We start from the raw sequence: 14,833 nt of genomic DNA, 5'->3' as shown, positions 1-14,833 counted from the left end.
AGGATATTTTATGCTAAATTTACGGCTGCCTGTATGCAGTTATAGGCAAATCATTAAAAGAGCGCTCTAATATACAATGATTTCTCCTACCATGTACCCTAACATACAATTTAACATAACAAATAAAATTTCGATTCGTCTATATATACCCAACAAAACTCAAAAACTGTCATACGCGAGAGCTAATATTTTGCAACAACTATAATTACCCAACACTAGCAACAAGAACAAAAAAAAATATATCAATTATTTGTATAATATTAATTAGTAACTTTAGATAATATTAATTATTAGTTTTTAGTTGTAATTAATTTTAAAAAACAATTAATAACATGTTAGGTGATGATAACCAAGTGCAAAAAGCATTGCATTTTTTTTACACACAAACAAAACACCACATAGTTCACAAAACCTCTAACAGATGGCAGATAGTTACATGGTTCTAGTTAGGATGATTTTTGGGTTGTTGGATTGGGGTTGAAGAAGACTATTTGTTGTAGTGACCACAGTATTGTTTTTTTTTTTGTGTGTGTGTGTTTTCTGTTCTCTTACGAGAATTAATATAGGTTGTCATAGAACCCTCCAATTCATGACTTAGGAAAAATCTGTTTGGTGATTCATCACGTACACCTATATGTGAGAAAAAGTATGAATAGTGGTAGTGTTGCCAGATGTAAACAGAGGGCAATAGGTACCCCTCATAAAAGGCTACAGTAAAAACCCACAGTGTTGCCAACACTAGGTCCCCAACAGTATTGCCAGACATAAAGAGTACATGGACCCCTCAGGTCCTTTGATGAAAATTTACAGTGAAAAAACCCAGTAGGTTAACAACACTGTCAATCTACGGTAGTGTTGCCAGATGTAAACAGAGGGCAATAAACCCCCCCTCATAAAAGGCTACAGTAAAAACCCACAGTGTTGCCAACTCTGCCCCTCAAAATATACATCATAAAAGGCTACAACGAGCGCCACAACCTTGGTGATTTTTTCGGGTAAGGAGTTGACAACACTGCGCCATCAAGTGGAGATCATGCCTTACGAGAGAAATCCATTAAGGCGATCGAGCCCCACTTCCGGTTTGTGAACTCTCAAGCAAAATTGCCAGCTCCTTGCTTTAGGTTAGGTTAGACCAACAAAAACCTTGGTGATTTTTTCGAGTAAAGAGTTGGCAACACTGCGAGCCCCACCGAGCCCCAAATCTTGTTTCAGTACCCGGCCACTAGGTCTACTTGTAAAGTAAATGAAATTATAATAATATTGAAAGTTCCATTGAAGAAGTGGATGGCAATTTCAGGTCGTAAAGTATTAATATTACTTGGTATACAATGGCTTTATATGAAGTCACAGATGTAAAAATCAAATGGAATGAGGTCTGGGGATATCGGATGCCACCCGACAGTATTAGGATATTTCGTAAGGATGCAAAAAATACCAGGTTCTTAATAAGAAGCATTGAAGAAATAATGCAACCAGTACAAGTATCAGAGAGAATATATATGTCTTTCTTCCGTAGGTCAAAAGCATTTGTGGACGAGCTAGTGTGGGGAGGCGCGTGGATGTACAGGGCCTCCAACGACCCTACCTACTTGTACATAGCGGAAAGGATCTACGAAAGTTACGGGATGGGGGCCAGAGCCCCCATTTTCTCCTGGCAGTATAAGAACGCCGGTGCCCAGGTTAGTGTGTAGTCCAATCTTCAAAACGAGCAATTGTACACAATGTGTTATTTGTAACGACACTTACACTGAGATTATTATCATGCCTAGAAGGAACGGATTCTAAGGTGCAGCACATTTCCAATTATATAGCTAGCTGTTTTCACACAGATCGTTTGAGATATGTATTTCAGGACATGAATTCAAGTAAAATGAACACAGTTTGTTGCATATTTTTGCATCTTTCCGTAAGATTTGCACATTTTATCCCCTGTTTACCTCATTTTTGATACTTCCGCACCTTTTCCCCTCCACTTCTTTCATGTTTTGTTAAAAAAATTGGACAGAAAAGTAAATAAATCCACTGTTCTTGAGCAGCTATATAAATTCCTATAGTCTCATTTTGTAGAGCAGAAGGAGAGCTATAATGTGGTGTAATATAATCATTGCAGCCATAATATTTCCCAAAATAATGCAGCAAAACCCGCGAGAGAAAACAAAAAATTAACCAAACCTATTCGACAGATCCACAGATCTATGAGGTCACGTACATTATATACAGAAGGCCCAGAAAAAAATAACATTGAATAAAGGCATTGCATCAACACCTTTTTTGGCATCCTTTTGAATACATTTTCAGAACCGTTTTTACCTCTCCCGACCATAATTTTTGCACATTAAAATCCTTTCACTACTCATGACATCTCATGCTGTTATGCATTGCAGATTGGCAGCGAGTCATGACTCCTGAAGCGTCCAATCAACATATGATTTGCTAACGTCATCTCAACTCTCTTGCTCACGCTATAGGCGTGCTGACTATACTGCACCAATCAAACTGGAGATTTCCAAAATTACCCTTTTCAAATAACTATAACTAGTTACTTTTTGAAATGAATAACTTTTACTGTAACTCGGTAATTTTTTTTATGTAATGAATAACTGAATGAAAAGTTACATTAATTTATTTTCGTACATTCCAATAGTAATAAATGAAGTAGATATTAGTAATAAATATAGTTTGGTTAAAAATAGAAATATTAATCTTCTCAATCATGTAACTATATTTGTTAGATATAACTGCTTCTGGTGTCGCAAATGTTTGAAGTACAAGATATATTTTGAATTTTCGTCCCTCATTATTTACAAATTTAAACATGTGATACTTATTTTAATGTAATGAAAAATTAAGGTTTATTTTTAGATGGTAATTAGTATAAAAAATAACAGCCTGTCTGCAGTTCATGCATGCAACATGTTTTTCAATTTATATCTTATACCTACAGAATAAAATAACTGTAAAGGTAACACTATGTATCTATATATCTATCTGTAATAGATAGAAGTATTTACAAACTAAGTCTAAGAAATGTATGAAACTTATCCTCCAAGTAACTCAAAATCAATTTGTCACCTACTGTATCAAATATTTTTTTTAAATATCCCAAATTCCTAGGACGTTTTACATACGTACGTACAATCAATAGAAAATCACAAACATGAGACACGAATTTTCGATATTTTGTTTAGGATTATATAAGATTTAAAATTAATAAACAAAATTACAAATATACCAGAATTGTTTTCGTATTTTGATTGACTGTTACTTTTAATAAAAGTTAATAGACAGAAATACAAATTAAAGAAGATAAGTATATTAGAACTAATAGTGTTTAGTTACTGACACACTAAAATTTGTTACTTTTCCTTTTCGAAATTGTTTGTTAACTTTGATTCACAATATCAATCAAAATACTCTAATTTTACTTGAATCTACTATTGTGTCATAATCATGGGCGTATATATAGAGTTCACGTAAGGAAGGGGAGGGGGGTTCAACTTTTTATATGATTAGGGTTGTTTTATTTCATAAATGAAAATCCAGGACACTGCTGACCGGAAGCTTGTTGCGGAAAGGGGGTTGGTGGTGCTGGACCCAACAAAGTTGTGCGTATATAGTCACGAAGTCACGCTACTTAGTATTGAAACTTTTCTGTTCATCTTGTGTCAAACAACTTGAGAATGTTAAGATGTTTACCTGGTCTGTTTTTTTTTTTAAAAAAAAAAAACAGATTTCTTTAAGATGACTCGAGGGAAAGAAATGATAACTGATTTGACAGTCTCAATGTAGTTTCGTATCGCAGAAATTCTGAAACTTCCAGGAAATTGCAGACATTTGGTCTGCAGTCCTATCTGGTGTGTGGAATTGCGTAATTTCCTTCTCATCCATATCTCGTCCTATACATCTCGAATTTAGGATTATAAAATAAAATAAATTAAGTCCGAAGAATTTTTATAAACAAGCGGTTAGAACAGGTAATTTAGTAAATTTACTGAACCAAAAGGAGGGGTTGAACCCGTTGAACCCCCCTTAAATACACCCATGGTCAGGATCCTGGTGAAAAGTTTAGATAAAGTCAAAGGAACATAAAAAGGACTATGATACTTCTTCATTATCAGTCTCCTGTTATATACACATCATACTTCGCTCTAACGTTGTAAGGCATTCTTCATTTTATATTCGCAGGTTCTTTTGGCAGAATTGACCGGCAATGACCAGTACAAGACCTCCATTACGAAATATTGTGACTATATGATAAATACTGCTACCAAGACACCGAAGCAGCTGCTATATGATAACCCAGACGCTCCTCTAAGATACGCTGCAAATACTGCATTTATATGCCTACAGGTAAGATAGAAGAGGGTTATTTCAGGAAAAGTGACACCTAAGTTAAAAAGAACACTCAAGGTAACTTAATATATAAGGTAGCGCCATCCGAAAATTGCCGCTCATGCACAACGCGTGACATCATATGGGAGGCTCGGGGCCCTTTCGGTTATCCTCCGTGCCCCTTCGGTTATGTTCGTTCGGGGCTTGGCCGAAGCAAACGGCCGCTATCATTTCTATGCGAGTTTCAGAGAGGGAAAGTGTTTCATTACTTTGAGGGGGAAATATTAATTATCATACTTCGCGATGGTATTGAGGTATTCCTTTAATGATTAGTAACATAATTAAAACATGCTACTTTTAAAAGTAGGAAAATTGAACATGCAAACGTAAAATTGATGTTTCTGAAACCTGATCGATATATTACAAAGAAGGTTGTCCGTGTTCTCATTAGCATTTCAGATTTCATCATTTCATAATAAATCGTATTATGATTTTAATAAAAAAAAGTTGCATGGTAAAGAAGAATTGCATAGTGAAAGAGTTACAAAGAAATAATTGATTGACAGATTTGGCTTATTTTTGCTTTTCTGTCTTGTTTTTAAATATGAAAGGAAAACCCATAAGCGGTAGTCCCCCCCCCCCCGTCGTTCTCTTTCTTTGTTTCCACAAGCCGGCCTCCTTGGCGTAGTGGTTAGCACATCGCGCTTCAACGCCAGGGGTTCGGGTTCGAATCCTGTCCCGGGAATGGTGGTTTATGAGTGTTCATTCATCAATTTCATCACTCATCCCTATCTTCGCAAATTAGCTAAAAGTGGTACAAGAAGCGAAGAAAAATAAAGCAAATCAATCAATCAATCTTTGTTTCCACATATATCACATTTACTAAATTCTCAATTTTCTCATTAAGGACAAATCAATGTCTTACCCGATTGGATTCGAACCCGGGACCCCTGGCGTCGTAGTGCGCTGTTCTTTCAACTCCCCACGGAGATCGACAGAGGCCCCAGAGGTACTACGGACCTCACAGAACGTCACAGGAGTACTATCGGATTATAAATTATGGAAATTAGAATTTGGATAATAAATAAATAAAATATATAATATATAATCTATAAATAAAAAACACCCGTTCTTTATTTATAGAATTTCAAAGAGAGCGATAGTTTGCCAAACTAAAAAAATCCTATTTTGTTCTCACGACGATAAAAATAGAAGGCGTAATCGAAAAAAAATTGGTAACTATAGATTGACACAGAATTGAATAAGCTGAATATTGATGTAACTCTTTTTTATGTGGTTCTACTGGTTAACTTTTAATTGGAGACCAAACTTGAATATCCGTATTTTTTAATCCGATAGTAGTCCGGTATAATCTACTTACAACATTTAACACAACGCACTACAAAAGCCAAATATTAAGTTTTCTGACTGAATCGTTCCTTCTTATTCATTCAGAACGTTGCAATCATTTCCAAGAACATTTCAAATCTTACATAACATCAGAAAGTATTAAAATAATACTGATATACTTAAAATCCAATCTTACCGTTCTCCATAATGTAACTTTATTTTTGAATTTTTTCAAGTGAAAGAAGCAATATAAATGTAGATAAAATTTTACTCTGCAGTTGAAACTTACTCTAAATTCGAAAGAGTCCCCAACCTTCTTCATATATTTATTTACTGTACAATAATTTACGGATCAAAGTTCTACATGCAAAATTCTTTTGGAAAGTTTTATGTGGAGGAAGAATGACGAAATAGTGTGTAAGATAGCAGTTTCAGACTTTGAAAACGCAATTCCAGTTTGTAATTCGCAGATATTTTAAATTTCTCTGGTTCAAATTTTGCTGCAAGTTATCGTTGTCATAGTTCTAGTTTTTAGTATTAAGAATTTTACATACACATGCGTGCAGAAGACGAGCCAAAGTGTACAAGTACTAATTTAACTAACTTAATACTTGATGAGTGCTAGGACCATCAAATTTAAATGTCTTAACCTACTAATTCAAGCCTATAGAAATAGATTTATGATCACACGGTAAATGAAACGCTTTGAGAATATCCATGAAAATATCTTAGTTCTTAGTTTAATTAAACAATAAAAGAGGAAAGTTACATGAACTCACAATGATTGACCGTGCAAGTGTACGAATTATTATTCGTTAAAGAACTTTGTCCGCAGATTTTCCATTTCCATTTCCATGTGTGTCTAAGTTGTATAACCGGAAAATATAATCCAAGGCTGATATGCGACACACATTTGTACATTAACGAAGAAACTTGCATTACATTAATCATAGATCGTGCTCTTTTTGACAGAAATGTACTACAAAGTAATAATGTAACATCCATTAGTTTATATTGAGTACAAGGGTACAAAACTATCCACAATGTATTTGTGAAATACCAAAATTGAAGGAAGTTCCAAAAATTTCAATGATGGGTGTAATATTCAGTCATGCAATATTCACCATCGTGCATACAATGCTATGTAACTCGAATTGAAGATGTAAGTGAATTTCATTTCCAATAGGGTGAAAGTCAATACGCGATCTTCGAAATTCACATTTCCGACCCCGTTTGGCTAGAATGTACAATATAAAGAAAGTCTCTAATTCACTTCATACTTCTTACACTTACTTCTTATGCACTCCTAGAGACGTATCTCGAGTTACGAGACGGTGGTCGCGTGTTAAAATTGTATATTTATTTGTAGAAGTTGTAAAATAACATTGTTAATTACCGCGATAATTATCCATAAAGAAACACGGGCACCATCTTCCATGTCAGAACAAATGACGTTCGAAATTCCTTGCGCCGTCTACAGCGTTGCCACACTGTTCAGAGCATTGCTCGTTGAAAGTGATAATTTAGGCGGGAGAGAAAATTATTAACGTGACATAGCCCCACGAACCATCACGGGGACGAGGTATGCCTACTAGGTTAGGTTAGGCCTGTTAGGTTAGGTTCCATTAGCACTCCTTTCATTCAATTTAGCATATACGGACAACTACAGGTAAGTTTGGCAACAGTGCTTTAACGTTGATTTCAGGAAAGAAGCACCATCTTCAATGTCAGAACAAATGACGTTCGAAATTCCTTGCGCCGTCTACAGCGTTGCCACACTGTTCAGAGCATTGGTCGTTGAAGTGATAATTTAGGCGGGAGAGAAAATTATTAACGTGGAAAGTCGTTGCCAAGTTACAAGTTTGTTAACGTGGTATTTGCTTATGTCAGTGGAGTGTGGAGAAATAAGGTTCTTGTAGAATGGCGGGAGAGAGAAGTGACAATATTGTTAATGTCGTACAATTATTTGAGTGGAGTATGGAGGAAGAGGGTCGCGGTCTGATAAACAAGTTAATGGATTTCGGTGTCTTGCCAAAAGAAGGCACTTACATGTGTCCTCGCGGGCACGCATTGACATTGTATAAAAACTGTACCTCCCTCGATAAGTTCTCATGGAAGTGTGGAAAAAGTGTTCAGTGCCTTAAGAAAAAATCAAAGCCATGTGGTTACTCTGTGTCTCTACGGAAAGGAACTTTTTTTGCAAGATCAAAGTTGTCGATCTTACAGGTATGTATTTTCGTAAGACTTTGGGTCAGCAATTGTTGTTTAAATGTCATATGCGATGAGGCTCGCATTTCTTACAAGACAGGAGTTGACTGGGGTTCCTTCTGTCGGGAAGTTTTAGAACATTCCTTCTACAACAACCGTCAGAAGATAGGAGGTGTTGGTAAAATCGTAGAGATCGATGAATCCAAATTTGGAAAGCGGAAGTACCACCGGGGGCATCGTGTGGAGGGACAGTGGGTTTTCGGGGGTATCGAGAGAGGAAGCGGACGTTGTTTCCTAGTACCTGTCGAAAAAAGAGATGCCGATACGTTGATAGGTTTGATTAAAGAATGGATTTTGCCAGGTACTACTATCATATCCGACTTTTGGAAGGCATATGATAAACTTCAGGATGAAGGATACCAACACCTTAAAGTCAATCACAGTATCAACTTTGTGGATGAGGAAACAGGGGCACATACAAACAGTATAGAATCGACGTGGAAGCAAGCGAAAATCACATTAAATGCTACTGGAACAAAGAAAATTTTTTACTCCGGTTACCTCGCCAAATACATGTTTATCAAAATGTGCATTCAGTTACAATGTGACCGCACATTAGAATTTTTCAAGCTTGCCGGAATGTTATACAATCCGACAAACGGCAACCTGCAAGATGAAGATGACGTTGTTGACCCTGAGAACCCCGAGGTAGAGGAACATGTGGAATGCGGGCTTTAAGAACCCCGAGGTAGAGGGACATGTGAATGCGGGCTTTTATTACAGGTAAGTTTGGCAACAGTGCTTTAACGTTGATTTCAGGAAAGTATGGCGTCTCCTGTATTGATGAAACGTTGTTGGGCAGTTACGTGCTGCAAAACTATAAATTTGTTATTGAAAGTGTTCATTAGTCCACAAATCATTCACGGATAACCATTTCAGGTAATGTTACGTTAGCTTTAGTTATGTTAGGCAAGCATAGTTATAATATTTCGTTTGTAAAAATACGCAAATACTCCACCGTTGATTTTAGGAAAAATGGCGTGTTTTTTGAAACATTGTTCGTCATTTACGTGCTACAAAACCACGAATTCCGTATTCAAAGTGATTATTTGCCCAAAAACCATTCACGGAAGGTTAGGTTAGGTTAAGTTAGGTTAGGTAAGCATAGTTATAACATTTCGTTTGTAAAACTTATAAAATTTCGTTCGTAAAACTACAGATATAAACCTGGATAAAAATTCGAAAAAAAATTATTTTTTTTTTCAAATTTCCGACTTCGCCGCCGATTTTCAATAACACATTCGTGATTAGGAGGCCTAAGTTAGTTAGTAAACCAAAAATTAAAAAAATTGGAGACTTTCTCTATATTGTAAATTCGCTCCGTAATTATAAATCCGACTTACATAAAATGTACATAACAAATCAGATAGGCTCACTACGTACTTCGCACTAGTTGAACACATTTACAAGATTTTCTTGTAGTACTGTCGGTTAGGTTACGTTGTAGATTTTGAACTTCTTTATTTAGTTAAAGCAAAGTTGAAAGAGGTTGTTTGTAATCTTTAATTTATTTGCTTCATTATGCAGACGTGCGTTTCTCCTTTGTAAACGATCGAATATGTTTTCCAACAACGAAACGTTGCTTGCAGTTTGTGTATATACCTTCGTCTATATATTTTTATCTCTTTGGCAGATTATTTTTAGCCTGTTTAGGGCACGTCTCCTTATTGCATGTCTTTCGTAGCGTACATCTCTGCAAACCTTATCAACACGTCCTACAAGCGAATCAAATTGTGAAGATAAGTGTTTAGGAGAGCTACACCATTTCCTCGATTATTTGGTACTAAAGTAACTGGGTGTAATTTTAGCGATGGCACTGCAGTTGGCTTCAGCACGTTCTTTGGTGGAAAATGCAGAAGTTCTGCTTTCAGATCTCGCACATAGTCTTCTTCACAATAATTGACACTGCACCCTTGCCTTTTTTACATTTCGTCTACAAGCCTGAATCCACTGTTAACTTACGCAATTATCGACTGGAAATCTATGATATTTTATGTCAGTTCCTTTAGTTTTCTGGTTATAGTTTTCATAGCTTGCTACAGCACAATTAGACATGATTGCAGTCTGCAAAAAAAAAAAAAAAGGTAAAGTGTTCCCCTGTGCATAGCACCACGCCATGAAGGCGTATAGGGGGTGGGGGGTAACGCCCCACACTTTCTTGATCCGGTCGTGAGTGGGGGTGATGTGACGCCCCTGACCGCCTTTACCCCCCAGGGTTTCCCCCAGGTACCCATGTTATTCCACGCTGGGTGGGCGCCGGGGCCGCTTCCACCGTTAGAAAAGTTTCCGGATTTGAACCGACCGGGGATCGAACCCGGGACCTTGAGCATGGTAGTCAGACGCGTTACCGACTGAGCCACCGCGGCCAGTCTGCAAGTACAAAAATACAATAAAAATAAATGGACAACCTGCTTGTTCCGATTTTTGCGACGTGTTAGTAGCTAAATGTGCCCCGCACCAAACCCAATTCTTCCCAGATGACGTAATGCATCCACGGACGACTGCGCATACGTACTGCACATAGCAACGAGCACCCCCTGAAGAACACTATATTTAGTAATTTATCTATACTTCTCAAGTGTTGTGAATCTTCAGTATCAGTTAGCAAACATAGTGCATCACATCACATGAAGACTCGTAGCATTCACGTGACACCTCTCAGGGTATTGGGTAGTAATATCTCTGTTTGTTCGTTGGTCAAATAAAAATCAAAGTCAAGTTTTCACTAAGAGAAAAGCAGTATATCGTATTTTACTTCTTAGCACTTACTTATGTGCATAAAATCCATTTCACTCAAAGAAATAACAGCTTCTTACAATTCAACTTGACCAAGCCTTAAAACTCAAAGCCCGAAGTAAAAGTCAAGACAAAACACAATCGTAATTCCCATGGAACAGCTCATACAAGATATGTACATAAAGGTCAGTCACAATCCTGACATTCTCAGTGATAGGTCTAAGTATTAAATACCACAAGAACCACAAAATAAATAACAGAGATTAAGATTAATAACAATAAATATTTGTACAACAAGAAAGGTAATTATAAACAATAAATATTTGTACAAGAGGAAAGCACGTGTCAAAATTAAAATAATAGTACATTTTCTTTTAAGTGCTGAGTACGGTATAAAATCTAATGCAGCGCCACGTCAAATAAAAGGTACAAAATTACACAGACAAATATTTAATAGGCTCATAAATGCGACATATTCATTACGTTTCAAATGGTACTCTTCAACAAGAACTGCTCTTACACCTCAAACACTGTACAAAGACGTTCAACTAATGTGTTTCTCTGGTTTTCATTTCGCTATTTTATAGATAGCCTATTAAGAAATATTCAATATCTATTTGCCAACGTAATACCTTATGTACAATATCATTTTATTTTAGACTTTCTTCTTTCTTGTAACGTGGTTAGATCTAAACGTGCGAGCCATTCATAGTAATCTAAGGAAGATTTTCTGTACAGATTCAATATATCAACATGGCTACTTAATACCAGAACTCACTATAACGTATCATGAAATTTGGCGTGGAATATTCCTATCATAATAACAACAATAATATCTTCAGTCTGCGTTGTCCTCACACCTAACCTTTGTCAGGATCTCATTACATATATTAAATACGAATGGAGTATAAATTCAATTATAAACACACAACATGAATCTGAACAGGTTGGTAAGCTGTTTAACTGACTGTATGTGTTTGTGGCACAGCCATTACTCTACACAGAGTCAACCGTCTGTTTGGTGTTAGCTACTCAAGGTTACGGGTACAGTCCATTTCATTGAGGGGTGTGATGATTCTATGATAGACATAGACTTCCTTCAAGTAACTTTACACAGGGAACCATACAAAAATTAAGTTATTAAGGAATTCATGGGTTTCCTAGCGAGATATTTACCCTGTATCTTAAGATTTTATTTTGCGCATTACTACATAAGGTGCTACTCTCCACAGGCAGCCAAATTGCAAATGAATGGTTCGGAAGTATATCGAGACTTTTCAAGGAGGCAAATTGGCTATATTTTAGGAGACGGAGGTAGAAGTTACGTCATTGGTTTTGGGGACAATCCACCTGTAAGACCTTACCACGAAGCCAGGTGAGTGCAAGTTGGAAACATGAATTTAAAATTTTATTACATTACCGAAAAAAATCACATAGTCATATGCTCATGTTTTCTCTACATGTTTTTTATTGTTAAATATTTATTTAAATACTTATGCACTTGAATTGTGTCAAGAAAAGTAGGGTAATTTATTTATGTCATTGGCTTTGTGAGCAATATATCTCCTGTTAAATGAATAGAAAGAAACCAAGAAGGAACGCATTATCAAAACTACGTCATGTTTTACATTTAAAAGTAACGTCCATTAATATTTTTGTATATTTGTATAAAGTTGGTATCTGTGAGAAATTTGGGGCTGGAAGGTTGAATCAAGTTTGACTTTATATATTATTTTTGTCCAATATAGGTCGAACTACATGGACAAAAGTGTTGTATAAAGAAGAGAAGTGAGGCACACTAAGTGAGGAGAGCGTGAACCTCTCCACAAACACACATACACAACAATACAAAACATGGTATGTGTATGTGTGCGTGTATATTTGTATGTGTATTAGTACCCGAAGTGGAAATCGTTAGGTCGGGAGATTTTGGGACTAGCTGGGGCATGCTCCTTTGTTTTAACATAGGGCCAATAGGACAGTGCGGGATAGTTTGCATAAATTTTCCTACTTGGGAACAGGATTGCTAAAGGTCCAGGAATTGTAAGTTCAATTCCGGTCCGGGAGAGAAAATCAACAAGCGTAAATCTTTAAAGAATTTCAATTCTGTTCCGTAACCATTTTCCGATCAATTTTAATACTGTCCAAGTTCCGTATTGAAATGAAACAACATGCAACTTGGACCGAATTTAAATTGTGCGAGAAAAAAAGATTCCGGTTCTGTTGCGGAACCCAATAGAACCCATTAGAATTTATGGGTTCCTGGACCTTAAACATTCCTGTATGGGGATACCATCCCTCCACATCCCCCTCCACTTCGAATACTGGTTGGTTTAGCGTAACGCTTCACAAAAATGGCACTGGAATATCCTCCTAACATGCGCGTGCACTCCGGTACAGCAATGCCAGCAGTGGTGGCAAACAGCATAAGTGTTATAAATTAATTCTTTAACTTTTTTGGTTTCTCATTATTTCTTCCGGGTTGCCTCAACAGAATATCAACCTGCAAGCGTCCAAGGTTCGTCCTTTTCCGATCAACACCCTCTCGCGGCCTGTTTACAAAACATCTGCGTAGTATCACCCCCCTGGCAATGCCATCAGAAACCCGAAAAATACCCCGGCGACCTTGAAGGATCCAATGTGAGGGAACGTTGTGTGGAGACAAAGCTTGTTTTCCAAACTGTACGGGCTGGAAGAAAGCAGAGACTGCCATCGGTCAGCCTGCTGATGTCCTCAGTGTTGCGAACTGCACGATTAAGTGTCCAAGTGTACTGTATACTGTCAGCGAATTAGCATATCCACCAAGCTAGTTAAAATGTATATTCATAAATAAACTATAAAGTTTCAAAACACAGGATAAACACCAAAATATGATTGCTGACATATTCTATATGAAGATAAACGTTTCCGAGCGTTCTGGCTATTAAGACAGCTAACATATCCATGGATATATCCGCCAAATAGAGTTTGTATAACTCGCTGGCTGTGGTCACACTTATTTAAGCGCTTTGCGAGGTGAAAAGTTATGGCTTTTCAGGCGAGTGAATTTCTATTTGTTTGCTTTTAAAACTTTAGTGTTGACATTGTTTACTATTTATTACGGAAGGAACTACGTGGTGCCAAAGTGGATTCGTGAATATTGCAATGTGTGAAAATCTTGAAAATTGTTTCAATCATCCGCAATCGTCCGTTGTATTAAATACGTTTGACAACGGACCAACTGAAATTCGAAAAAATGAACAACTGCACCAGGACATTCATCTTTTCCTTAGACGATATGGAAACAGTATGAGGTAGAGTGCTAATTTTTTCATTATAACGTACCATGTAGAAGCAATGAATTCTTGGTTTTCTTAATTTTTCGGGATCTGCTTCCCCAACGGAAAATGTCAGCGCACGCCACTGCCTCCTAAGCATATTTGTTTCAAATACCACAGTACCTGGTAATCCATATACAAAATGTTGTCAAAATTCCTTTTAACAATATCGATTGTTCTCTGATTTATCGTTTCAGCTCCTGTCCAAGTCCACCAGAGGAATGCAACAGATTAAACGAGTTCTCGGCGGACGCGAACCCTCACGTTCTGCAAGGAGCAGTGGTCGCTGGACCAGACATCAACGACAATTATCGTGACGTCAGAACAGAAACGAAACAGAGCAAAGTATCCATCGACTACAATGCAGGATTCCAGTCCGCAGTTGCGGCACTTCAGAACCTCAAAATGAAAGGTTTATTGATGGGTTAGTGTGTCTCTTAACTTATATTATTTACAGGAAAGGGATTGCTTTTAATGCACTGGCTGTGCTTCTGCTTTAACTATGTATGTAAAAAATCTCCAATTGTTGTAAAATCCAATAAAGTTTGAAAACAATAGCAGATTGAAACTTGATCCTTACCTGTACAATCAGTAACATAAATATTTCTGTATTTTTTAGATGAATATTCCTTGACAGAAGTCACTTTACGAGATAGTTAGTTGATCGCGTTTGTCTCCATATATTTCATCTATGACACACTCCCCCCAAAAGCTAGAATATTCCAACCACCCTCTATATGCCGAATCATGTACTCAAATTATTTTGTGCAGACAAAATTTGTGGAACAATATAAACATTTACATGTATATAGTATATTACTTTGACTTTG

General features: G+C 36.9%; 1 protein-coding gene across 1 annotated transcript in view; it reads left to right on the top strand.

The window, feature by feature from the left end:
- LOC146001954 (uncharacterized) overlaps positions 1 to 14,552 on the top strand; it is a 66,167-nt gene extending 51,615 nt beyond the window's left edge. The window contains exons 6-9 of the mRNA XM_083139672.1: positions 1,517 to 1,679; positions 4,186 to 4,350; positions 11,919 to 12,061; positions 14,201 to 14,552. Coding sequence (XP_082995798.1) covers positions 1,517 to 1,679; positions 4,186 to 4,350; positions 11,919 to 12,061; positions 14,201 to 14,432 — 703 coding nt within the window. The 3' untranslated portion in view covers positions 14,433 to 14,552. The remainder of the gene's footprint in view (positions 1 to 1,516; positions 1,680 to 4,185; positions 4,351 to 11,918; positions 12,062 to 14,200) is intronic.
- Positions 14,553 to 14,833: the final 281 nt, after the last annotated feature.

Source organism: Lepisma saccharinum, chromosome 18, assembly GCF_977018435.1.
Source record: "Lepisma saccharinum chromosome 18, izLepSacc3.1, whole genome shotgun sequence".
NCBI classification, from domain to species: Eukaryota; Metazoa; Arthropoda; class Insecta; order Zygentoma; family Lepismatidae; genus Lepisma; species Lepisma saccharinum.
The sequence above is the reverse complement of the archived record's forward strand: the minus strand, read 5'-3'. Positions and strand labels throughout refer to the sequence as shown.